The 25,376-nt window shown below is 41.2% G+C and overlaps 1 protein-coding gene across 5 annotated transcripts; it reads right to left on the bottom strand.

Moving 5' to 3' along the window:
• Positions 1-613: 613 nt before the first annotated feature.
• Positions 614-22,862, bottom strand: LOC101268925 (long-chain-fatty-acid--CoA ligase 4). 5 transcript variants are annotated; one of them, XM_021623330.2, is made up of 15 exons: positions 22,746-22,862; positions 14,939-15,495; positions 14,494-14,671; positions 14,233-14,342; positions 9,144-9,282; positions 8,758-8,908; positions 8,324-8,447; positions 8,140-8,211; positions 6,799-6,938; positions 5,963-6,135; positions 4,262-4,336; positions 3,711-3,899; positions 3,371-3,485; positions 3,037-3,194; positions 614-2,869 (listed from the first exon to the last, which is right to left on the bottom strand). In XM_021623330.2, the coding sequence occupies exons 2-15, from the start codon at positions 15,269-15,271 to the stop codon at positions 2,712-2,714; spliced, it is 2,115 nt and encodes a 704-aa protein (XP_021479005.2). In that variant the 5' UTR covers positions 15,272-15,495; positions 22,746-22,862; the 3' UTR covers positions 614-2,711. The 5 variants fall into 5 exon arrangements, with proteins under 5 accessions (XP_021479005.2, XP_021479007.1, XP_021479006.1 ...); XM_021623332.2 differs by having other exon boundaries at positions 14,939-15,175; positions 22,746-22,830; XM_021623331.2 differs by having other exon boundaries at positions 14,939-15,172; positions 22,746-22,815.
• Positions 22,863-25,376: the final 2,514 nt, after the last annotated feature.

Below are 25,376 nucleotides of genomic sequence, written 5' to 3'. Positions count from 1 at the left end.
TGTGCAAAAGAAAGCAGACACAAAAACTAAACTTAAGAACGGGAAGCATAGAAATAGTGCACGTAGAACAGATCTACCACTTCTTAGACTTGCTTTCAATTAAATATGTAACTTTTTGGGCGACCCAACCAAATTCCCATAAAAATATGAGTTATAGATATGGCAAAAGGTTCTACAACTTTCACTTTGTAAATGTGGAGTAGGTTGTAGGAAAAAAAAAAAAATTACATCAATTTTTAGATTTCATTTGAAGGCAGAAAATGCTGAAGACTGTTCAAGCTGTGTAGACCTTCACTAGGCACTATGTTACCTGCCATGACGCACTTTAATAAAACAGCCGTGTCTGAGTGGAGCAATGCCACATTTGAGTTTGCGTTTAGCCCTACACTACCCACTGAATTTATGAGAGGCATTAGAATCACCTCATACCTTGGGCTTGTTTGAAATTCTGTCATTCTCCTTGCTTGAAAGATTTGCAAAGCTTGCCCCAAGGATAGTTAGAATGCATCTTTCTTGACAGCGCTGTGAACGAATGGGGTAGATTTAAACTAGTGAACCTAATTATAAATCATTGAATAATACTTTATATTGACAATTATTCAAGTAATAAACATTTTACAGTGGGCAGAAAGCTTTAATATGTTCATATAAAAAGAATATGTACTTTCAAATGACATAACCAGAAGGTACACACTGCCCATCCCTATCACACATGGTTTCATTCACATATTAACAGATTTGAATAAATAATACAAATTAACCAAACATCACATCAATATAAATGGAGAGAGAAGGCTGCATTTACACAGGCAGCCCAATTCTGAACTTGTTTGAACTAATTGGCATTTTGATTAATCCAATCAGCTCTGATGTGAAAAGATCTGATGTGATTGGTCAAAATGGCAATTAGTGGAAAAAATATCAGAATTGGGCTGCCATTGTAAACACAACCTAAGTGCTTCACAATTAACATAAGATTAAAGGTTGGTCTCAAAATAAATACTACCGCAGTTGCATTCTTGGTGGATGTAACCCTGAGTATAAGAATAATAAAACCTTCACAAAAATAATGTTTTGACCTTTCTTACTCCTATTGGAACATAGCCGTGATAGGACTCAATGGATTAGTATGGTATTATATATGTTATGAATGCAATGCATCCTGGAATATTATTTTTGGCATTGATTTGCACGTTTCAGTTGTCACAACCCCATCAATTCTCTTCTACTGCATTATATGCCACATTAAACAGCTTCTGAATGACAACGCAAACTTGCTGATACACAGCATTTTCATTAAGGTTCCACACAAAGTTTCAAGAAGCACAATTGTGACCTTTAAACAGTTCAACAGTACAAATTCATCCAAAAAATGTAAAATGGTTCAACGTTTAACTTGACCTTCATATACATACAAAATATTTTAAATAGAAGTTCTTTACACATGCAACTCAATTGGATTTTCAACATCATATAATTCAAAAATTGCATTGAATTATATTGAGTATTTCATATCTGGATAAACTTTGTCACAAAATGTCAAATTATTTAAGAGTATAGGCTATTAAGTTGGAATATCCATAGGTCAGAAATGTAGAACTATTACAGTACATTATAAAGATGACTTGAAACATTATCTAAGACTATAAATATTGTACAGTATACAACAGAGTTATAGGAAGAGATCAGCATGAAAAAGAAGGCTAAAGGACTATCTTCATTTTTGCTCAAATAAAAATGATAATCCATGCTGTAACATAGCAAATATGACATTAACCATTTACCTAGTATCTGAAAAATCTAAAACATAACGTGACATACTTGGGTTGGGTCACTATAACAATGTCATGAGCAGGTTCAAAACATAAATTACACAAGCACAGGTGACAGAAATGGCCAAAGTTACACTCAGGTTTGATCTATGTGCAATAGCCTAAAGGATTGTGGGGGCTCAGCAGTTGCGTGGCAATAATGTGATCCTATGTACAGAACAAGCAAACAATTTATACAGCAGCACTGTGGGGGCTTGCTCACTAGGGGGCAGCAAAAATGTTTTCATCAATTATGTTGACCTTTCTCAAAAGGAGGCCAGCTGGGACAGAGAAGAGAGGACTCCGGAGTTGAGCAAATCTCATTGAGAAAAGGCCATTATGACTCCTACCTCAATTAGACACAAAAATAGTAGTATTTACAGACATGTCATAATAAATCCCAAAGGCAAATTACAATATGCAAATACAAGACTTGCATTCGAATGGCGTTTTACACAACGCTGTGCGATCTCCAACACAAATAGCCGTAACTAACCAGCTGATCCCTTTGTGCTGAACTTTATGGACTGACATTCATAATGTGACAAAAGAGACAACGTGGAAAGACAATTCTACAGTTCACAGACATAATGCTGTGAAGCAGGGTGTCAAACTCATTCCATAGAGGGCAAAGTGTCTGCAGGTTTTTGATTTTTCCATCCAATTAAGACAGACAACCAGGTGAAGTGCGTTCCTTACTAATTAGTGACCTTATTTCATCAACCAAGTACAAGGGATGAGCGAAATCCCGCAGACACTCAGCCCGCCGTGGAGTTTCACATGTGCGTTGAAGCATATGCACACGTACGCAATCATACACACACATTCAGACACGCACCCACTCATTTCACTGGTGAAAGTTGTCAGGAAACCGTTCTTAGGTTAGATCAGATAGTGGCTCTACTTCCCTCCATACATTCTCTCGATATCAGTCTGGAAGTGGTTCTTCAGCTCCTTCCTTTTCAGTTTGAATGCGTCCGTCACCAGGCCAGTCTCAGGGGTCCAGGGCTCTGGGCTCAGACGCACTTTCACTGGGATCTCAAAACGCTGCAGTTTGACTGATGGGGGGGAAAACACAATGGTTAATATAAAAGGGATAAACATAGCCTGAACAAAGCCCTCTATTGTCACACACTAAAATGATGTGTCTTATAATTCTAGGTTATTATCCATCTGGTTAATCAAGTTAACAGGATATGTGTCATAGAGTAAGTGTCAGCCTTACTTGAGGTAGCCACCTCTTTGATGGCCTTCAAGACCTCTTTCTCCATGGCCGGGTGGTTACAGATCTCCTCCCAGGCGACACTGATGCCGTTCTTATTGGCCAGAATTGTCAGCTGCTTCTGGTTCGGTACCACAAAGCTTATCACATAGTTCTGGTCACTAAAAGCAAGAGAACATTTTTTAAATGATACAGACTAGACCTGAGCATGCACATTAAATATGTTTTCAGGGTGATACATATAGAATAACCACAAATGCATGTGGTGTCAATGTAACAGTGTTCTGTCCTATGTAAAGAAGTGTATGGTATATAGTAAAGCAGACAGAAGAGATACCTGTTTGCATATGCACAAATGTTTTCAATAAGGGGGCAGTTTTTCAGAGCAGACTCCACTTTCCCCAAGGACACGTATTCTCCAGCCTGCAGTTTGACCAGGTCCTTCTTACGGTCTACATGGAACAAACAGAGCAGAGAGGGTCAGTGAGTATGTATGTCAGCATAGCGTTGTCTACATCTTCTCCTGAGAGGTTATGGCAGGTAGCACTGTTTACATCCATTTGAATTGTTTATAACAGTATTGCCTCATGGTCATAAAGTGTTGAAGAGGCAGCTGATCAGTGCTCAGTGCACATTGGTGTTATTATTCAGGCGTTCTCCAACTCTCAGCCACCTACCCACTATCTGCAGACAGCCATCAGGGTGAATCTCCCCCACGTCCCCGGTACAGAACCACCTCTGGCCCTGCTCATCCACCCAGAAGTCATTGTTCAGGTGCTCACTCTTATAGTAACCCATGGTAACGTTGGGCCCACCAATCATGATCTCTCCACGCGGGTGGGGCTGGTCCTGACTGGTGTATCCACCTTGGGAACACAGTGGGAATATAAGAGTGAGGCATGGTGGGAGATAATAGCTGTATAGAGTATTGTTTGGACCAGAAAAAAACAAACCACATGGAAACTAAATGGGCCCATGAGAGCCACATGAAAATACAGTAACAACATGCAAAGGAGGCAAATTGGGCAGCTACAAAACGAGGATGTCCAAGCCATCTGTGATACACATACTATAGGTGTGTCATAATCAACATGTATTTGTCATGTGCACAGGATACATGGTGTAACTGATACTGTGAAATGCTTACTTGCAAGCTCTTTCTCAACAGCGCAGTACACTTTATCACAAATAAGTTTGTATGTGTGTGTCCATAGGTTTTATTACTTACCCTCAACCCAGTCTCGTAGTTTGACCTCACAGCAGATGAGGGGGGCTCCTACTCTCCCAGTGCTGTAGTCTGCCACTGAAGAGAGGAAACACACAATCACAAAATAGTCCCATGTAGAGTTTAATACCTGATGCCAGTAGTAGGCTGCAACCTGGCCTACTAAAAACCAGTCTGGGTTTTCTTATTAAAGAATAAGCGTCAGTGCGCATGAGCGTAAGGCATAGAGGCATAGAGCAAGATACACACGTTAGTGATGTACGGGTTGACTCAAATATACAATTGTGTAATTCATATCTACAGAATAGGCTACATTAAGGATTTTCTTTGGTTATGTTTTTACCTGGCTTTAGACAAGGGTACAAAAAAGCCTAAGCTTTAGGGTCTAACATTAGCCTACGCACGCCAATAACTCTATATGTTTCAGGGAAGTCGGGCAGAAAAAAATTTACGTCCATCCACGGAGGCAAAAAGGACAATGTCAGAGTTGAATTAAAAACATTGAGGGCCAGAACTGTAATGTTTGGGAAAGATTTGGTGAAGTGGTATAAGAGGTTGACAATAGCGGCTATGTTGTGTGATGATTGTGAAGCGCTATACAAATTCGACAGTCACAAGATGGGAACTGTAGTGTTCAGATGGGTTAAATGGAATAGTAACTGAAATCTCGACACTGACTGTAGGCTGAGTCTACAACCTCTCACATAGCTTAACATAATGCAGCGCAATTTCTATATTTACGGGATCGGGTCGGTCGGGAGCGGGCCACAGATTTTCACTTTATCACATAGAGTTGGGCGGTTGCGAATGTGTTATTAGCAACTGTGGGCAGGTGAACAAACAGCTGACCCACGCATCACTAACACACTTGTCCTTCAGATTGACCGGAGACAAAAACCAGTGTGGTGGGAGAATCACAATTATAACACTGTCATATTTAGTTCATTCACTGCTTTAAGCTATGAGGGAAATCAAATGTTTGCAAACATTGATTTATTATAAAATAATGTTATTTGTTTTTAAACTAAGAACTTGTACATTGTCCTTTGCCTTGCAAGAGTGTTAAACGAAACCCTACGAACCCTATCCTGAGGTCCTCTTAAATAATATGGCCTTATAAAATCTTCCCCGGTGGTTATTTGGCATCATTCGGCCAACTATTTCACTCACATACTGCTGCGTAGCGTCACACAAGCATATCCTTCCACATTTACAATGCACTGAAAGGCGACTGATACCTGCGTGACCTATGCAGCAAAGCCGATTGACGCAAAACAGTTAAATATAGTATAGCTGTCATTCCTTTGTCATCCACGATCCCAGTACCACAGAACGTTTCACAGGTTGGGGCTTGAACAAAGACATCTATCTCGGAGAGCATGCGTGTTTAAAGACATGAAACCCTCAGGGCACTTTAACATATATCTAAAAGCCTGAGCAGTAGCATTTTCTCAAAGACCTTGTCTTGGCTAAAGCCTAAATTTACCATGGCATGCATAAGTATAATTTCCCCCAAAAAACACAATGGTGAAAATTCTAAAATGATAGAGCTCCCACCATTCCCCTACACACTACTACTACTACTACTACTCTGCTAGTGAAGGAACCAAGGGTGCACTTGGTAATGACACCACTTCCCGGGTGAATGTCATTAGCAAAGGACCCCAGCAGTAGTAGTCCGTGGCTGTGCCTGCCATGACTCACCCTCTGTGATGGTACCTGCTCCGCAGGTCTCTGTGAGGCCGTAGCCCTGTCCCACAGGGCAGCAGAAGCAGATGTTCATGAATCGCTGTGTGGCGGAGGACAAGGGTGCCCCTCCTGACAGCATCATCCTGATGTTCCCTCCCAGCTGAGCCTTCACCTTCTTAAACAGCAGCCTGACAGAGCAGAGGAGAGAAATGTACTATTACTACTTACTAGTTTATCAAGATACCCATTGGTCCATGCTTACTGATACAGTTTCACTGTCTGATCCCTGATAAGTAGCTTGCAATGATGCAGGTTGTTGCATGTTATGATAATGTATACAGATTCTGATCCTGTCATTGGTCTCTGCCATCTCAGAACTCAGAACTAGGGCACACAAGTGACACATTTGTAGCCTATTTATTAGAATCCGATAGAGTAAAATTGGCAACAAAAACTAAAAGAGTTGAGAGGGTGACCAGAGGCAAATGTCTCGGTCATGCTGATACCAAAAAATGGAGAAAGGAAACTTGTCTTGTCTGGCAGACAAGAAAATATTGTTGCCACCGAGTAGGAACAAAAACCAGTCAAAATACAAGCATACACTTAAAATATATAGATTCCAGAGGACAAATCTATACAGCTTTGAAAAACCCATGTAGTTTTATAAGGCCTAGCTATATCTCTTACTTCCAAGTATTGTAATGGCATGTTGGAAATGTTTATGTCTTTATGCACTGACCTTGTATCAGGGATTTTATCTCTATAGAGATCGCCATGTGCATGTAACAGGATTGTGTACATCAGCTGGGAACATGCTGGTATGTGTGTGTCCTCACATACAGTGTACTCACAAGTTGCAGAGAGGGGCATCGTAGCCCATTTTGATCTGTTCCAGTTTGTAGTTGTAGCCCAGTTTAAACAGAGTCCTCTGCACATAGCTCATCTCCTGCACCTTGTTCATCACATTCTTGTAGATGCGGTCCATTATTTCCTGACAGATAAGTTACAATAAACAGAAAAGATAAACGTCACGCATCAGTTTGTGACAGTTTTTCTTTTGTACCTTATCCATACATGTCTGCCTCCACTTTCTCTACAGAGGAAATCAAAGCTGCAGGATAGTTATCAAAGAACCTCAAATAATCAACATCACCTGTTCGAGGATTTCGTCTAAACCTGACCTCTAAAAATCTGGAAAGAAACCAGCCTTATAGTACGGATGTGGGTTTGAAATAATGTCACTATTCAAATAGCATCATACATTTTTGTCGGATATGCGGATATTTGAAATACAGCCATTGAGGTTATATGGGGCGGTGTGTGTAGCGACCAGACAGAGAGATGCCAAGGCAACTCGGCGACAGTCAAGACTAGCTAACGTTTATTTGGAGCAGCCACAATGTTATTTATCATCCCATATAACAAGACAGTCTGTCTTGACTGGAGGAGCCTAAGCACATCAAAAGGTGTGTATCAATTTCAACTGTCTGTAAGGTCCTTATGCTTCCAAAACCGTACATCAAGCGATGTGTGTTAATGTTCAGACCGAACGTCAGGGCTCTTAACAGAACTCCCCCGTACAGAAGACACCTTCGTCCAATGACTTATGTGTAATGTAATGGAGCAGAGTCATGATCAAGGGCTGGGAGAATCCTAGAGAAGCTAGCTAATCTAACGGAGTCCACATGCTGCACAACCCCATTCAGATAAAACAGCCTACCTGTTGGTTGCTCATTGTAGCCTACACCTTCTCATTTCACTAACTTGTAATTCATTCCATCTTGCATTGCATTATTGAACTTTCACAACACATTGAACCTCTTTGCCGCTTTGATTGGCCAACAAGCTACGTGAAGGCAATGGATGGTCTACAGGTCTTTTTATGGTGTGCACATCATAATAACTACACTGAAAGGTTTGTTTTATTAAATGAATAACTTGAAATAACATGGTCTATCCTTGTATGTAACAAAGTCACATGGATATTTACATTTAATTTAGAAAAACCCTTTTCAGTGTTAGAGTCAGGTTAAAATTGGCCTATAACATTACACTCACACAAGTATTAGAATACCATGTCCGTTCAGATATTCAAATAACCATGCACATCCCTATTTTATAAAACACTATTTTATAAAACACTAACAAATCAGTGATAAGCAAAAAGATTAAGGAAGGATGTTCATTCTTACCGGAACAGCTGCCATCAGAGTAGGCCCCAACACAGAGCAGTCTCCCTTACTGCCTTTCTTGATTTTTGTTGACTGCAAAAGAGAAGCAATAAAAATAACAGTAGATTGTTGCCCACTTTGCAGTATAATAAAACAAATCCATAAGAAAAGATATCTCTTTATATCAAACTGCTGAGTCTATTACCTGGTCAGAGAGTGTTTGTGGGGAAGAGTAGCCAATCCTGCAGCCATACGTCATACATGAGATCTCAGCAGTCATCTCCAGCACATGAGCTAGAGGCAGGTAGCCAATGTAGGTATCCTTCGGCCTGCACATGGGCACAAACACATCACACTACTGTAAGCAATATGAAGATGTCAATGTCTGTAACCATGCACACCATTATACAAAAATAAGGAAGTGGTTGTGCACTTTGACAATACTGTCTAATTATCAAATTAAGGAGGAAGATCGCATGAGTAAATAAGTTTAGGCACAGTTATCATGAGCACATTACACTGTCTGTCTGCTGTCTTTAAAACATAGCATCAAATCCCCATGTCAGATGCAGAGACCTGACCAGCCTAGTTAAATGGTGGTTAGATACTAGAAGCCCTGTGGTAGAGTGCTCTGCTCACCCCAGGCCTGGGATCCTCTCACACTGGCCCGTCATGCCAGCAATAAGATTGCTGTGGATGATCATGACTCCTTTGGGTTGTCCTGTGGAGCCGCTGGTGTACATGACCACAGCCAGGTCTGTGGGCTGGGGCCGCTGCACAGCTATACTCACTGCCAGGAGCACAGGGGGACACGTCACTTAATAATGCTTAGAAAATAAATGGTACAGTTCAGGACAGTACAAACATTCTTTACTACATTGTGGGACTAAACTAAACTGCCAGCATATGTGCATATTATACTTCACTAGCTGCTTAGACATCAAGTTCAGCGCAAACACTGTTTAACATAACAGGGTGACCTGTGTATTTTGTACATGCATAGTTTTGTTGATGTTTCCACGTACAGTTGTCAGGTTTGGCTCCCAGCTCTTGTACTGCCTGCATGCTGTGGATCTGAATGCCCTCTGGGTAACCTGTCCTTCTGATGCTCTTGTTGTCCACATAGATAACGTGCTTCAGGTTATGCATTTCTGGCAAAATACTCTGTCAAAGACACAGGAAGACACATCATTGTCTAGACATGAATAATCTCAGCTCTCGTGTCCTAAATGCCTTTAGGGTTCATTCAAGTTTCAATGACATCAGTGTTTGTTTTTCAAATCAAATCAAACTTTATTTGTCACATGCGCTGAATACAACAAGTGTAGGTGCACTATAGGTTAAGGGCTTGTAAAGCATTTCACGGTAAGTGACATGCTTACTTAGAAGCCCTTAAATCAATAGTGCGGTTCAAGAAGAGTTAATCAAATATTTACCAAATAAAATAAAATAAAAACAATAAAATAACAATAACAAGGCAATGTACAGGGGGTAGCGGTACCGAGTCAGTGTGCAGGGTTACAGGTCAGTCGAGGTCATTTGTACATGTAGGTAGGGGTAAAGTCACTATATATAGATGTGAATGTTTTTTTGTTTTTTTTAATTTACCTTTATTTAACTAGGCATGTCAGTTAACAAATTCTTATTTACAATGACGGCCTACACCGGCCAAACCCGGACGACGCTGGGCCAATTGTGCATCGCCCTATGAGACTCCCAATCACTGCCGGTTGTGATGCAGTCTGGATTCAAACCAGGGTATCTGTAGTGATGCCTCTAACACCGAGATGCAGTGCCTTAGACCGCTGCGCCACTCTGGAGCCCAAATAATAAACAGCGAGTAGCAGCAGTGTACAAAATAAATGGAGGGGGGGTGTCAGGGGGGTGCCATCGGATGGGGCCACAGTGTCTCCTGACCCCTCCTGTCTCAGCCTCCGGTATTTATGCTGCAGTAGTTTGTGTCAGGGGGCTAGGGTCAGTTTGTTATATCTGGAGTACTTCTCCTGTCCTATCCGGTGTCCTGTGGGAATTTAAGTATGATCTCTCTAATTCTCTCTTTCTTTCTCTCTCTCTCTGAGGACCTGAGCCCTAGGACCATGCCTCTGGTCTACCTGGCACGATGACTGCTTGTTGTCCCCAGTCCACCTGGTCATGCTGCTGCTCCAGTTTCAACTGTTCTGCCTGCGGCTATGGAACCCTGACCTGTTCACCGGACGTGCTACCTGTCCCAAACCTGCTGTTTTCAACTCTCTAGAGACAGCAGGAGTGGTAGAGATACTCTTAATGATCGGCTATGAAAAGCCAACTGACATTTACTCCTGAGGTGCTGACTTGTTGCACCCTCGACAACTACTGTGATTATTGTTATTTGACCATGCCGGTCATCTATGAACATTTGAACATCTTGGCCATGTTCTGTTATAATCTCCACCCGGCACAGCCAGAATAGGACTGGCCACCCCTCATAACCTGGTTCCTCTCTAGGTTTCTTCCTAGGTTTTGGCCTTTCTAGGGAGTTTTTCTTAGCCACCGTGCTTCTACACCTGCATTGCTTGCGGTTTGGGGTTTTAGGCTGGGTTTCTGTACAGCACTTTGTGTCATCAGCTGATGTAAGAAGGGCTATATAAATACATGTGATGATTTGATAAATAGTCTGGTGGCCATTTGATTAATTGTTCAGCAGTCTTATGGCTTGGGGGTAGAAGCTGTTAAGGAGCCTTTTGGTCCTAGACCTGGCATTCCGGTACCGCTTGCCGTGAGGTACTGGAATGCCTATGACTTGGGTGACTGGAGTCTGACAATTTTCTGGGCTTTCCTCTGACACCACCTGTTATATAGGTCCTGGATGGCAGGAAGCTTGGCCTGGGCCGTACACACTACACTCTGTAGCGCCTTGCGGTCAGATGCCGAGCAGTTGCCATTCCAGGCGGTGATGCTCTCGATGATGCAGCTGTAGAATTTCTTAGGATCTGGGGACCCATGCCAAATCTTTTCAGTCTCCTGAGGGACAAAAGGTTTTGTCGTGCCTTCTTCACAACTGTCTTGGTGTGTTTGGACCATGATAGTTTGTTGGTGATGTGGACACAAAGGAACTTGAAACTCTCGACCCGCTCCACTACAGCCCTGTCGATGTTAATGGGGGCCTGTTCGGCCCACCTTTTCCTGTAGTACACGATCAGCTCCTTTGTCTTGCTCACATTGAGGGAGAGATTGTTGTCCTGGCACCACACTGCCAGGTCTCTGACCACCTCCCTATAGGCTGTCTCATCGTTGTGTGATCAGGCCTACCACTGTTGTGTCATCAGCAAACTTAATGATGGTGTTGGAGTCGTGTTTGGCCACGGAGTCGTGGGTGAACAGGGAGTACAGAAGGGGACTAAGTACACACTCCAGTGTTGAGGACCAGAGTGGCAGACGTGTTGTTGTCTAACCTTACCACCTGGGGGTGGCCTGTCAGGAAGTTCAGGATCCAGTTGCAAAATGAGGTGTTTAGTCCCAGGATCCTTAGCTTAGTGATGAGCTTTGTGGGCACTATGATGTTGAATGCTGAGCTGTAGTCAATTAACAGCATTCTCCTGCCCTCCAGGACATCTACACCACCCGATGTCACAGGAAGTCCAAAAAGATCATCAAGGACAACAACCACCCGAGCCACTGCCTGTTCACCCCGCTATCAACCAGAAGGTGAGGTGATCTCTAGCCACTTTAATAATTACAAATTGGATGTAAAAAATGTATCACTAGTCACTTTAAACAATGCCACTTTATAGAATGTTTACATACCCTACATTACTCATCTCATATGTATATACTGTACTCTATACCATCTACTGCATCTTGCCTATGGCGTTTGGCCATCGCTCATCCATGTATATTTTATATGTACATATTCTTATTCATTCCTTTACACTTGTGTGTATATAAGGTAGTTGTTGGGAAATTGTTAGATTACTTGTTAGATATTACTGCACGGTCGGAACTAGAAGCACAAGCATTTCACTACACCCGCATTAACATCTGCTAACCATGTGTACGTGACCAATAACATTTTATTTAACATAGGTGTTCCTTTTGTCCAGGTGGGAAAGGGCAGTGTGGATTGAGATTGTGTCACCTGGGGATCTGTTGAGGCGGTATGCGAATTGGAGTGGCTCTAGGGTATCTGGGAGGATCCTGTTGATGTGAACCATGACCAGCCTTTCAAAGCACTTCATGGCTACCGACGTGAGTGCTTCGGGGCGGTAATAATTTAGGCAGGTTACCTTCGCTTCCTTGGGCACAGGGACTATTATGGTCTGCTTGTATTACAGACTCAGTCAGGGAGAGGTTGAAAATGTCAGTGAAGAAAATTGCCAGTTGGTCCACGCATGCTTTGAGTACAGGTCCTGTTTAAAGGTCTTGCTCACATTGGCTACCGAGAGCATTATCAGACAGTCGTCCAGAACAGCTGGTGCTCTCGTGCATGCTTCAGTGTTGCTTGCCTCGAAGCGAGCATAAAAAAGGCATTTAGCTCGTCTGGTAGGCTCGCGTCACTGGGCAGCTCGCTTCTGGGTTTCAATTCATAGTCCGTAATAGTATTTGAGCTCTGCCACATCCGACGAGCGTCAGAACAGGTGTAGTAGGATTCAATCTTAATCCTGTATTGACACTTTGCTTGTTTGATGGTTCGTCTGAGGGCATAGCGGGATTTTTTATAAGTGTCCGGATTAGTGTCCCGCTCCCTTAGCTCGATGTGGATGTTGCCTGTAATCCATGGCTTTTGGTTGGGATATGTACGTACGGGGACGAGGTCATCAATGCACTTATTGAGGAAGCTGGTGACTTGAGGTGGTATACTCCTCAATGCCATTGGATGAATCCCGGAACATATTCCAGTCTGTGCAAGCAAAACAGTCCTGTAAACATAGCATCCGCGGCATCTGACCACTTCCGTATTGAGCGAGTCACTGGTACTTTCTGCTTTAATTTTAGCTTTTAAGCGGGAATCAGGAGGATATAATTATGGTCAGATTTGCCAAATGGAGGGCAGGGGAGAGCTTTGTATGCATCTCTGTGTGTGGAGTAAAGGTGGTCTAGAGTTTTTTTCCCTCTGGGTTTCACATGTGACATGCTGGTAGAAATGAGGTAAAACGGATTTAAGTTTTCCTGCATTAAAGTCCCCGGCCACTAGGAGCGCCACTTCTGAATGAGCATTTTCTTGTTTGCTTATGGCTTTCTAGAGTTGGTTGAGTGTGGTCTTAGGTTTGCGGTGGTAAATAGACGGCTACGAATAATATAGATGACAACTCTTGGTAGATAGTGTGGTCTACAGCTTATCATAAGGTACTCTACCTCAGGCGAGCAAAACATAGAGACTTCTTTAATATTAGACATCGCGCACCAGCTGTTACTAACAAATAGACACACACCTCCACCCTTCGTCTTACCAGACGTAGCTTCTCTGTTCTGCCGGTGCATGGACAATCCCGCCAGGTCTATTTTATCCATGTCGTCATTCAGCCACGACTCGGTGAAACATAAGATATTACAGTTAATGTCCCGTTGGTAGGATAATCTTAATCGTAGGTCCTCGATTTTATTTTCCAATGATTGCACGTTGGCCAATAGAACAGATGGCAGTGGAGGTTTACTCGCTCAACCTACGAATTCTCAGAAGGCAACCTGACCTCCGCCCCCTTTTCTCCATATTTTCTTCACCCAAATGACAAGGATTTGGGCCTGTTCCTGGGAAAGCAGTATATCCTTTGTGTCGGACTCGTTAAAGGAAAAAAGCTTCTTCCAGTTCGAGGTGAGTAATCGCTGTTCTGATGTCCAGGAGTTATTTTCAGTCATAAGAGACAGCAGCAACATTATGTAAACGAACAAAATAGCACAGTTGGTTAGGAGCACGTAAAACGTCAGCCATCTTCTCCGGCGCCATTTTCACCAATGACACACCTCAGTTCACACACAAACACCCCATGGCTAATTTTAAATTTCTCCTTGATCTACAGAGGTGATTGCACACATCCTGTCTAAAAACATAGCTCTCTTTTCCACAGATAGAGGAGCTGAGAACAGCAGTGTGTAGTTAGGCTAGAATCTGAACCATGCATTTCCCCTAATGACTCCTACCTTGAGTTTAGTCTCCAGTAGCTCTGTGCTGGTGATCAGGTGAGTGGCCCCACACTCATTCAGGCCATAGGCCACTGCCTCCTCCCCCAGGGTGGCATACAGAGTGACCACTGCAACACAACCAAACATGTTGTTCACATGCACACAAACACAATGTTTTCACAAATATTGCTGTCCTAACAGGAAATATCTTTATAATGCAAACTAGTGGAACTTTATGTGCCATTCTCAAACAGGGAAGTGTGTTGGGTCAATGCCTACATGGAAAGTTGCGTCTGAAGCAGGCCTGTGCAGTGATCATCCACTCTGCTCGTGTCTCACAGAAGATGGCGATGGTACTCTTGGGCTGCTGGCCCAGGGCTGCCAGTCCACTACCTAGATGACTGATGATCTGGTCCACCTCGTCATAGGACAGCCACCTGTACTCCCCCAGGATCAGCTGCAGCAGAGGAGAGAGCACAGAAACAGGCCATTAGGGTTGGTTCTACTAAGGGCCTTCAGTTCACAGGGGTAAAGATCACACTGGAGAGTCAAGTCATATATTTATGACATTTGATTTAACAACTCTCCAAGAAGGGACTTAATTTATGATTGTTATATGAAGTTACACCGACTTGCTTCAGGATGCATAACTTTTCTAACTTATTTGGCAGAACCTTGACTGCAATAATTGGTTCCTGGTGAGATGTGTGTGTGATCACTCTACCTTCTTAAAGATTTTGCCGCTGGGTTGCGTCTCGTTCTCCTCATTTAGGAGCTCCCTGGTGCCCAGGCAGTCTGTGTTGCCGAAGCGCTGCACTGCATGCTCAAACAGCTTGTCTAGAGTGTCCTTTCCCTCAAAGTCCTCCCGGGCCAGGTTGTCAAAGTTCTCCACACAACGATAGGGGCCCTCTGCTTTGCCTGTGGTGGACTTGGCTTTCTCTCTCTTTGCCATGGCTTTCTTCTTCCCAGCATCAGTGAGGAAATACCATGGGATAAACGTGATGAGCGTGTACAGCCACATCAACAGGTACACAGGCGAGAACACTATGTAATGCATGTCTACTTTGAACCTTATGGTTGAAGGTGAGGCAGAAGTGGAGAGAAAAAGAGACTTGAGGGAGAAGCGTCTGCTTCAGGGAGAGTTCAGACGGCTCAGCTCTCAGGTCATGGAAAGGTTGCCAAAGCAGGTGGCGGTAATTACAGATTGGACAGGTAGCAGCAGCACATGCACCCAGACGGTTCAATGGAAAGGCTTGATACAAGAGGTCTGTGATGCTAGCTCTATAGCAGGGTGATTGGTCCAGAATTGTTGAGCACAGGGGAAGAAAATACATGGAGAAAGAGAAGTATGTTAGTCATATTGTAATCTCTTGTGGACAGATTCTGCGCGTAAACTGAAGAATCTGTCGCGGCGGGATGGAATGTGTAGGATAACAAGCAACAGTAGTTCCAGTGTTTGGGTTTTCTTCACTGACTATTTGGACATATCAGGATTGGGAGAAGCTGAACACAGGTGAACTACTCACTTCTAACACGTATAGACCCAGAACTTAACCAAGAGTAGTCATATTGAAGCAATAGCTAGGAGCTAGCCAGTAGCCACAAGCATAATACAACATCTAATTTATAGACTAGCCAAAAGTACTTTATTTATTTTCAAAAATCCTTCTTGTATGCATTTCATGACAAATCATACATTGCAACACAGCAAACCTAGAAGTTTTATTATTGGGGGGTGGGGGGGTCAAAGAAGAAGCAGCTATGGTATTTAACACATACCTTACCACCGGTAAATATTGCTGCACAAAATAGCTGAGTTTCATTGGAGCACTGCACTGACCACTGTATCTGTACACAAACATCTAGGCCCATGTCTAGTCAACATCACTTCAGATTTCACTACCTTTTATCTTATCTATAATTGATGCTTGCAGTGTGCAATCATTTCCCAGAACTGGAAGAATGTTAGGTCTGTGTTTTAAAAAATCTGAAAGTGTACCTGTATGTATTTATGTCAATTGATGGTGCCTTGGTTAAAACAGAAACTTTTATAAGGTAGAATAATCCGAATGAGCAACACAAGTTAATAAATAGCTCAGTCGGTCTACCCTAGGAATGTTGTAAATGAAGAGACTGAAATACAAAGACGCAGAGCAGAGTTCAGCAGAGTGGTTAAGAAGCCAAAGAGGTGAGGTTAGATGACAGAGACAGCATACATGAAATCTTATTTAACCTTTTACAAGTAAAACATTTAAGTAGTCATTTTCTGTCTTATTTTGATACTTGGCTTTTACTTTCTTACTACTGCCACATTTCTGGTGCCACTTGGCAACCCTTTTGACATACGTCTACATTCTAACCTCGATCACTGTCATGGCATGTGTGCATCACCCAGTCTTTTCCCGTGAAAAAAGCAAACCCAAATGACTTCACCGAAAACGACTTCCTTGTGCAAACCAGAGACATTTCCATGTAAGCCAAAGAACACATTATTTCTTTGTGCAAGATTCTCCAAGGTGGCAACTGGCAAGAGGGCAATTCCACTGTAACAGAGTGATACAGACTGGGGTTTTTCACTTTAAAATGCATGTCAAACAAAAACTAATGATTACAAAGTTAAACAAACCATACAACTGTATGCACACATTTACTTGAAGAACAGTGCAGATGTGGTAGGTAGCCTAGTGGTTAGAGTTGGACTAGTAACCGAAAGGTTGCAAGATCGAATCCCCGAGCTGACAAGGTAAAAATCTATAGTTCTGCCCCTGAACAAGGCAGTTAACCCACTGTTCCTAGGCCGTCATTGAAAATAAGAATTTGTTCTTAACTGACTTGTCTAGTAAAATAAAAGATGCAAAGTTTGGTAACTAACACTAACCAGCACACTGAAAAGGGCACCAAAGGTTAATCTGGACTTCAACCAAGCCTAAACAAAAATCCCATTCCACTATCCAGTAAAACATTTAGATCAAATCACTTATAATACAATGTAGTCTAATGGAGGGCAGCTTGACATCAAAGATAAGGGGAACATTTCAGGTCAACTCAAACTGTAATAAAAGTGCCCAAAACATCAGACCTACATTCCATTAAAAATGTTATCTAATTGATCTTGCTGCAGATACTATAACTAGCAGCTGAGCATGTCTAGACAGGATCATAACTTTAAATGATAGAAAGGCCACGTCATGCTTGAATCATGATTTGTTACGTTACCCTGATGGTGAATGCTTGTGTGACTTGACATCCCTCCAGACAGTAATGAAGGCTCAAGTGCTTTAGCACACAGGAAGCTGCCTGTGAGTGGCTTATATTGCTCATGTGCCACTGATCTGGCCTAATCCCATTTACTACATAGGCACACGAGGCCCAGGCATCACAACCCCAGAAGGAATCAGCCAGGACAAATTCCTCCTTCAATCAGTATATCTTCTTCAGTGAGAAGAAATTATCTACATTCTAAATATATTATACTTCTACATTTGATATGATGCCCCCCCCCCCCAAAAAAAATCTTCCAACTGCTTTGTTGCTCTTAATTGAAATGATATCCGTTATCAGGTGTATCAGCTCTTTAAACAGAATCATAATTTTCAGAGAGCCTAAAACAGTCAGAGGAAAGACCATTTACCCCTGAAAAGAGGGGTAATTCAGAGATGGTCTGAATGGCTTTAGAAAATTAACACATGCACACACTTCTGGAAAACACTACACCAGTGATGAGCAGATCGAAACAGTGTAAACCTTTCGGTAGAATTAACTAGAGAAGAAATTGGTTACCTTACCTACTGTTCTGAAGTACGCTAACAACACCTCTTCCTCTTTCCTTAAACAAAAAGCCTGGTCGAGATATTGTTTATTCGACACAAGATGTTTATTCTTCACTCCCTGTCTCAGGTTTTTCGTTAACTCAGCTGCACTCACAAAGAGCTAACATACATTCTCCCGCTTCCACCCACAACTGCTCTCATCCAATAGGAGAGTGTATTGGACAGGAAGTGATACGGTTCCTCTCTACAGTAGTCATCTCAACGTACTCAGGGCTGACTGTGACTAACCCTTTTTGCATTATATTTCCAGAGACCACATCTATTAAAACTGTTACGCAAACACAGCTGGTTGCTCATAGTGATACACATTACATAGACTGACACTGACTGACACAACATTGTGTTCACAGATTCAGTTTAATCTATTCCAAGAAATGAGGAGACAGACATGTTTATCCAAGCCACATGATTATTTTTCTTGATGTGCTCTTACGCTTTCAAATCAGCAACAGTGAAATCCTTTCAGCTGTTTCAAGAAAAACATGTCCACTGCCTCATCATCAGACAGGATACTACTACCCACGTAGAAGCATGTCATAGCATGAGGTCAATGACCTTTAACACACTGAAGAATACTGTGTGATGCATGAAATGTAGGACCAAGGCTATTGGCAAGGTTGTATTGTTAGATAGAATATTCAATGCTACTGCTATGCCTATAAAACAGATGGCAGAAAAAGAAAGACAAACCTGTACTGTACCTCAAGCCTTGAAACAAACCTACACTGTACATCAAACTCCTCATCTGTACAAATTGTAGCAAGAACCGTATCAATACAAAACAGGGTGATGACTGGCATTAGTTTGCTATCCTGTTATTAGGACTGATATTGAACATTCTTGGTAAATAAACCATTTTTTGATGCATAACCCATATATAATATAAACCATACATGTACAACATGTACAGTGCCTTGCGAAAGTATTCGGCCACCTTGAACTTTGCAACCTTTTGCCACATTTCAGGCTTCAAACATAAAGATATAAAACTGTATTTTTTGTGAAGAATCAACAACAAGTGGGACACAATCATGAAGTGGAACGACATTTATTGGATATTTCAAACTTTTTTAACAAATCAAAAACTGAAAAATTGGGCGTGCAAAATTATTCAGCCCCCTTAAGTTAATACTTTGTAGCGCCACCTTTTGCTGTGATTACAGCTGTAAGTCGCTTGGGGTATGTCTCTATCAGTTTTGCACATCGAGAGACTGAAATTTTTTCCCATTCCTCCTTGCAAAACAGCTCGAGCTCAGTGAGGTTGGATGGAGAGCATTTGTGAACAGCAGTTTTCAGTTCTTTCCACAGATTCTCGATTGGATTCAGGTCTGGACTTTGACTTGGCCATTCTAACACCTGGATATGTTTATTTTTGAACCATTCCATTGTAGATTTTGCTTTATGTTTTGGATCAGTGTCTTGTTGGAAGACAAATCTCCGTCCCAGTCTCAGGTCTTTTGCAGACTCCATCAGGGTTTCTTCCAGAATGGTCCTGTATTTGGCTCCATCCATCTTCCCATCAATTTTAACCATCTTCCCTGTCCCTGCTGAAGAAAAGCAGGCCCAAACCATGATGCTGCCACCACCATGTTTGACAGTGGGGATGGTGTGTTCAGGGTGATGAGCTGTGTTGCTTTTACACCAAACATAACGTTTTGCATTGTTGCCAAAAAGTTACATTTTGGTTTCATCTGACCAGAGCACCTTCTTCCACATGTTTGGTGTGTCTCCCAGGTGGCTTGTGGCAAACTTTAAACAACACTTTTTATGGATATCTTTAAGAAATGGCTTTCTTCTTGCCACTCTTCCATAAAGGCCAGATTTGTGCAATATACGACTGATTGTTGTCCTATGGACAGAGTCTCCCACCTCAGCTGTAGATCTTTGCAGTTCATCCAGAGTGATCATGGGCCTCTTGGCTGCATCTCTGATCAGTCTTCTCCTTGTATGAGCTGAAAGTTTAGAGGGACGGCCAGGTCTTGGTAGATTTGCAGTGGTCTGATATTCCTTCCATTTCAATATTATCGCTTGCACAGTGCTCCTTGGGATGTTTAAAGCTTGGGAAATCTTTCTGTATCCAAATCCGGCTTTAAACTTCTTCACAACAGTATCTCGGACCTGCCTGGTGTGTTCCTTGTTCTTCATGATGCTCTCTGCGCTTTTAACGGACCTCTGAAACTATCACAGTGCAGGTGCATTTATACGGAGACTTGATTACACACAGGTGGATTGTATTTATCATCATTAGTCATTTATGTCAACATTGGATCATTCAGAGATCCTCAATGAACTTCTGGAGAGAGTTTGCTGCACTGAAAGTAAAGGGGCTGAATAATTTTGCACGCCCAATTTTTCAGTTTTTGATTTGTTAAAAAAGTTTGAAATATCCAATAAATGTCGTTCCACTTCATGATTGTGTCCCACTTGTTGATTCTTCACAAAAAAATACAGTTTTATATCTTTATGTTTGAAGCCTGAAATGTGGCAAAAGGTCGCAAAGTTCAAGGGGGCCGAATACTTTCGCAAGGCACTGTACATATATATATATATATATATATTATATATAATATAATCTGCAAATGTATGTTTCATGGCAACGTAAGGGATCATCTCTGACATTACCTTGAAAATAATGGACAACGCGCCACTTTGCGGAATTAATTTTTCCAAGGTAATGTTTATTTTTTTAAATTTAACTAGTCAGTTAAGAACAAATTATTATTTACAATGACGGCTTAGGAACAGTGGGTTAACTATTTTGTTCAGGGGCAGAACGACAGATTTTTACCTTGTCAACTCAGGGATTCGATAAAGCAACCTTTCGGTTACTGGCCCAATGCTCTAACCACTAGGCTACCTGCCACCCCATGTACAGAATGGCGGTGTTTATCCCACTTATAGTTGTCAAATAAAATAATACTAAAGCAGACATTTACCAAAAGTGTTCGTTGATATTTTCATTTTTCGAAACAAATTCATACTCTCTCATATTTTTGATTGCTAGAGACACGACAGTCGTTCGTTCGATTAGTTCGATATTTATGGACGTGACTGCAGTCGTTCGTTCTTTATGTTTCATGGCAACTTGCTTATGCCTTGCGAGCTAGCTAGCAAACGTTTCCAACTGACCCAATACCTTTTCTAACTGTCCCATTATCTGGTTTTAGAAACTGGGTGGTTCGAGCCCTGAATGCTGATCAGCTAACAGCTGTGGTATTTCAGACCGTATTACCACAGGGATGACAAAAACATGTATTTCTACTGTTCTAATTATGTTGGTAACCCGTTTATAATAGCAATAAGGGGGGTTTGTGGTATTCACCAATATGCTCCACGTTGCGTCGTGCATAAGAACAGCGCTTAGCCGTGGTTTATTAGCCATATACCACACCCCCTCAGGCCCTTTTGCTTAATTATACCATGGCATTGTTGAATACTCATTTCCGATTGGCTTGAAGGGCATTCTAGAGCACGCATTATTTCCCTATAGCCCACAGTATATTTGCACGGTAAACTTCAATGGATATAGTTCTTCCATGTTCTATGTTTGAGCTGCTTCTGAAACAAAAGTCGAATTGAAAACCTTATTGGCATTGTTGAATTGGATTTTCATAATAGCAAGCTAGGACCGATGGTTTGGTTAGCTAAAACTAGCAAGTCGGTTTGTTTGGTTACCAAGGCAATTACTGTCACTGTCTAGTAAACTTGCTAGCTACTTCAGTGGATGTTGAACACATTTCTACCAGCAAATTAACCCATTTCTAGCGGTAAGTGTTCAATTATAGCAATAGTATAAAAGTGATAATCAACTCGGGGCTCTATGCTTTCTCTGGAAAAATAATTAATGTTAGAATGTTAGTTCCACTCTGCTAGCGTAATATGGAACACATTCTACGTCGTTCATTCTTTTCTAGAGAACACATAGCCCCTCGATTATCCCTTAATGTCTATTCTAGAATGCCATTCTAGCCAATCAGAACCGAGTATTCACCAACGCTTTAGTATAAAGCTGTAATATAACCCACATAGCTATCAAATCATTTGCTCAAACATTCATTCGTTTTTTTACAATTATGCAATGTTACATGCCTTTTAGTTTACGAACATCAAATTAATAAATCAAATAAAGGTCCAGTGAGCGAGGCCATGTCGTTGTCTGACCAAAAGTAACCTCTGCACCTGTCAACTCCGTTGACATAGCTTCAAGAAAAAACATAGTCGTGCTACTTATCCCAACAAATGTAAGACTGTTCACATATCTAAAAAGAATCCGGCATATCAAAATTAAGACTTTTTGTAGCTAGCTTCGTGGTATCATTATGAAAATGAGAGGGACAACGAGGAATAGAATTTGGTGACTGGCGTTCCGCAAATGTTCTGTAATGTGATGTTTGAAAACAGAGACCCACCGTGGAATACAACCATTATGCGCTTTAAGTATTTGATATTAATAAGCGCTGTTGGTTATTAAAATAAAAAACGACTTGTAGGCTTGTAGCCTGGCCAGATCATAAACAAAGACAGTAATGAAGTTGGCATTGCTAACGTTAGCTCTTTCTTACTACTTCAGTACACTGAATATTCAATATTAACACATTTTTGTAAATAAGATAGCTATGATGATAACATATATTATCTGACAGTTTACTTAGCCATTTCCGTAGCTAGCTTGTATGCTAGCTGTAGTCAATCTAATCTTACCTCAAAAACCGAGAAGTGAGAGGGACATTCCCAGAAGGATGAATGACCGAAAGTAACCTCCAACAGAGAGGCGACAACCCGGAAACTTTACGTCATATGAGTCCATCTCTCATAGCCAATAAGAATGGGTCTGAAGACCATATTAATTTGATGCTACAGTTTCATTGAAAAACATATATTGTCACACTTTATACGAATATCAACCAGTTATAAGTAATTAATCTCATCTGACTGTAGGTTACCCTTGTGAATTATGTGGGTCATAAATTAATACATGATCCCTATAGACTAGGCAACACATCATTGTACTGTATGAAATATAGATGCGAGTTAAGTCCCCAACCAGTGAAAACACTGGTAATGGAGGCTATTTCTCTCCTTTAAATGTTCAACATAGCAAAAATAACAAAAAGCTGCTTGTATGATTCATCTCCCACATCCTTTGAAAACAGCCAAAATGTGTGTCTAAATTGCTTTAAGAAATATGAAATACAGTCAGAAGATTGAAGTTGCACCAGTATAGTAACATTAATTCACTTAAGGCTATATGAATGTTATGTATCTGAAGACACCTTTGTATCGTTCTGTTGAAGAGTTTGGAGACTAAACATGCTGCTTTATGGTGTGATATTGTCATCATTATACAATCTATGGGTCAGATAAGAGCTCAAGTTATAATCAGCACTAAATGCATTGCCACAGTTTTTTGACTCGTTAATAGCTGAGAAATGATTGAAACTTGCATAGACACTAATTGCCACACCTTTTTGCATGACCTGCAGAATTTGGGTAAGAAATGGTGATAGGAACATTACATGTGGTGCTAAGATAATGGTCAAAATAAATTGCATACATTCTGGGCAATTACAGTGCCTTCAGCGCCTTGACTTTTTCCACCTTTTGTTGTGTACAAATTAGGATTACATCATTTTTATTTTTTGATCTACACCAAAATACTCTAATATCAAAGTGGAATAACGATTAAATAAAAAATAGACAAATGAAAAATAAAACACTAATATATGTTGATTAGATAAGTATTCAACCCCCTGAGTCAATACATGTTAGAATCACCTTTGGCAGCGATTACAGCTGTGAGTCTTTTTGGACAAGTCTCTAAGAGCTTTGCACCCCTGGATTGTACAATTTCAAATCAAATCAAATGATATTTGTCACATTTGCCGAATACAACAGGTCCTTACTGTGAAATGCTTACTTACAAACCCTTAACCAACAATGCAGTTCAAGAAATAGAGTTAAGAAAATATTTACTAAATAAACTAAAGTAAAAAATAAACAAAAATGTAACAATAACGAGGCTATATACAGGGGGTACCGTTAATGAGTCGATGTGCGGTCGTACAGGTTAGTCGAGGTAATATGTACATGTAGGTGGGGTTAAAGTGACAACAGTGTAAAAACAAAGGGGTGGGGGGTCAATGTAAATAGTCCGGGTGGCCATTTGATTAATTGTTCAGCAGTCGTATGGCTTGGGGGTAGAAGCTGTTTAGGAGACTTTTGGACCTACTGTAGACTTGGTGCTCCGGTAACGCTTGCGGTGTGGTAGCAGAGAGAACTGTCTATGATTTGGCTGACTGGAGTTTTTGATAAAAAATGCCATTATTCCTTTTTAAACTAGTCAAGCTCTGTCAAGTTGGTTGTTGATCATTGCTAGACAGACATTTTCATGTCTTGTCATAGATTTTCATGTCGATGTAAGTCAAAGCTGAAACTATGCCACTCAGGAACATTCAATGTCGTCTTGGTAAGCAACTCCTGTGTATATTTGGCCTTGAGAATTAGGTTATTGTCCTGGTGAAAGGTGAATTTGTCCCCCTGTGTTGGTTGGAAAGCAGACTGAACCAGGTTTTCCTCTAGGATTTTGCCTGTGCAAAACTATTTTCCGTTTCTTTTTATTAAAAAAAAAAACTCCCTAATCTTTGCCGATGACGAGCATATCCATAAAATGCAGCCACCACCACACTTTAATATATGAAGAGCTCCAAGGGATATTTAATGTCATCTACCAATTGGTGCCCTTCTTTGCAAGGCATTGGAAAACCTCCCAGGTCTTTGTGGTTGAATCTGTCTTTGAATCAATTGAGGGATTTTTTTTTAATTTAAGGGGTGGATCGGTTTAGTATTGCGGAAAGATTGTTGCTTCCATCAATGTAATTGTCTGCAACAATTCCAATCCCCCATATATTTCTGGGGTGTAAATATATATATCCATATACATACACATATGCATACATATACACATATATACATACACATACCTCTACATAGTGAGTCCATGCAATTTATGTGACTTGTTAAGCAAATGTTTACTCCTGAACTTATGTAGGCTTGCCATAAAGGGGTTGAATACTTATTGACTCAAGCCATTTCAGCTTTTCATTTTTTATTAAAATTGTAAAAATGTCTAAAAACATAATCCCACTTTGACATTATGGGGTATTGTGTGTAGGCAAGTGACACAACTCAATTTAATCAATTTTAAATTCAGGCTGTAACACAACAAAATGTGGAAAAAGGCAAGGGGTGTGAATACTTTCTGAAGGGCACTGTACTTCTGGCCAAACTGAGGAATACTTTTCCAGTCATTAGTGCACCATCAAGTGGCCGTCT

This window comes from Oncorhynchus mykiss, chromosome 12, assembly GCF_013265735.2.
Source record: "Oncorhynchus mykiss isolate Arlee chromosome 12, USDA_OmykA_1.1, whole genome shotgun sequence".
NCBI classification, from domain to species: Eukaryota; Metazoa; Chordata; class Actinopteri; order Salmoniformes; family Salmonidae; genus Oncorhynchus; species Oncorhynchus mykiss.
Note: the sequence above shows the minus strand (reverse complement) of the source record. Positions and strands in the feature narration are given on the sequence as shown.

What these genes read in the sequence shown, in the direction of transcription:
- LOC101268925 (XM_021623330.2), bottom strand. Translation starts at nt 15,271, where the DNA reads ATGCATTACATAGTGTTCTCGCCTGTGTACCTGTTGATGTGGCTGTAC. An exon ending in GGGAGCCAAACCTGACAACT is followed by an intron (nt 8,909 to 9,143) that starts GTACGTGGAAAC and finishes TGCTCCTGGCAG; the next exon opens with TGAGTATAGCTGTGCAGCGG. An exon ending in TGGCTGTCTGCAGATAGTGG is followed by an intron (nt 3,486 to 3,710) that starts GTAGGTGGCTGA and finishes TGTTCCATGTAG; the next exon opens with ACCGTAAGAAGGACCTGGTC.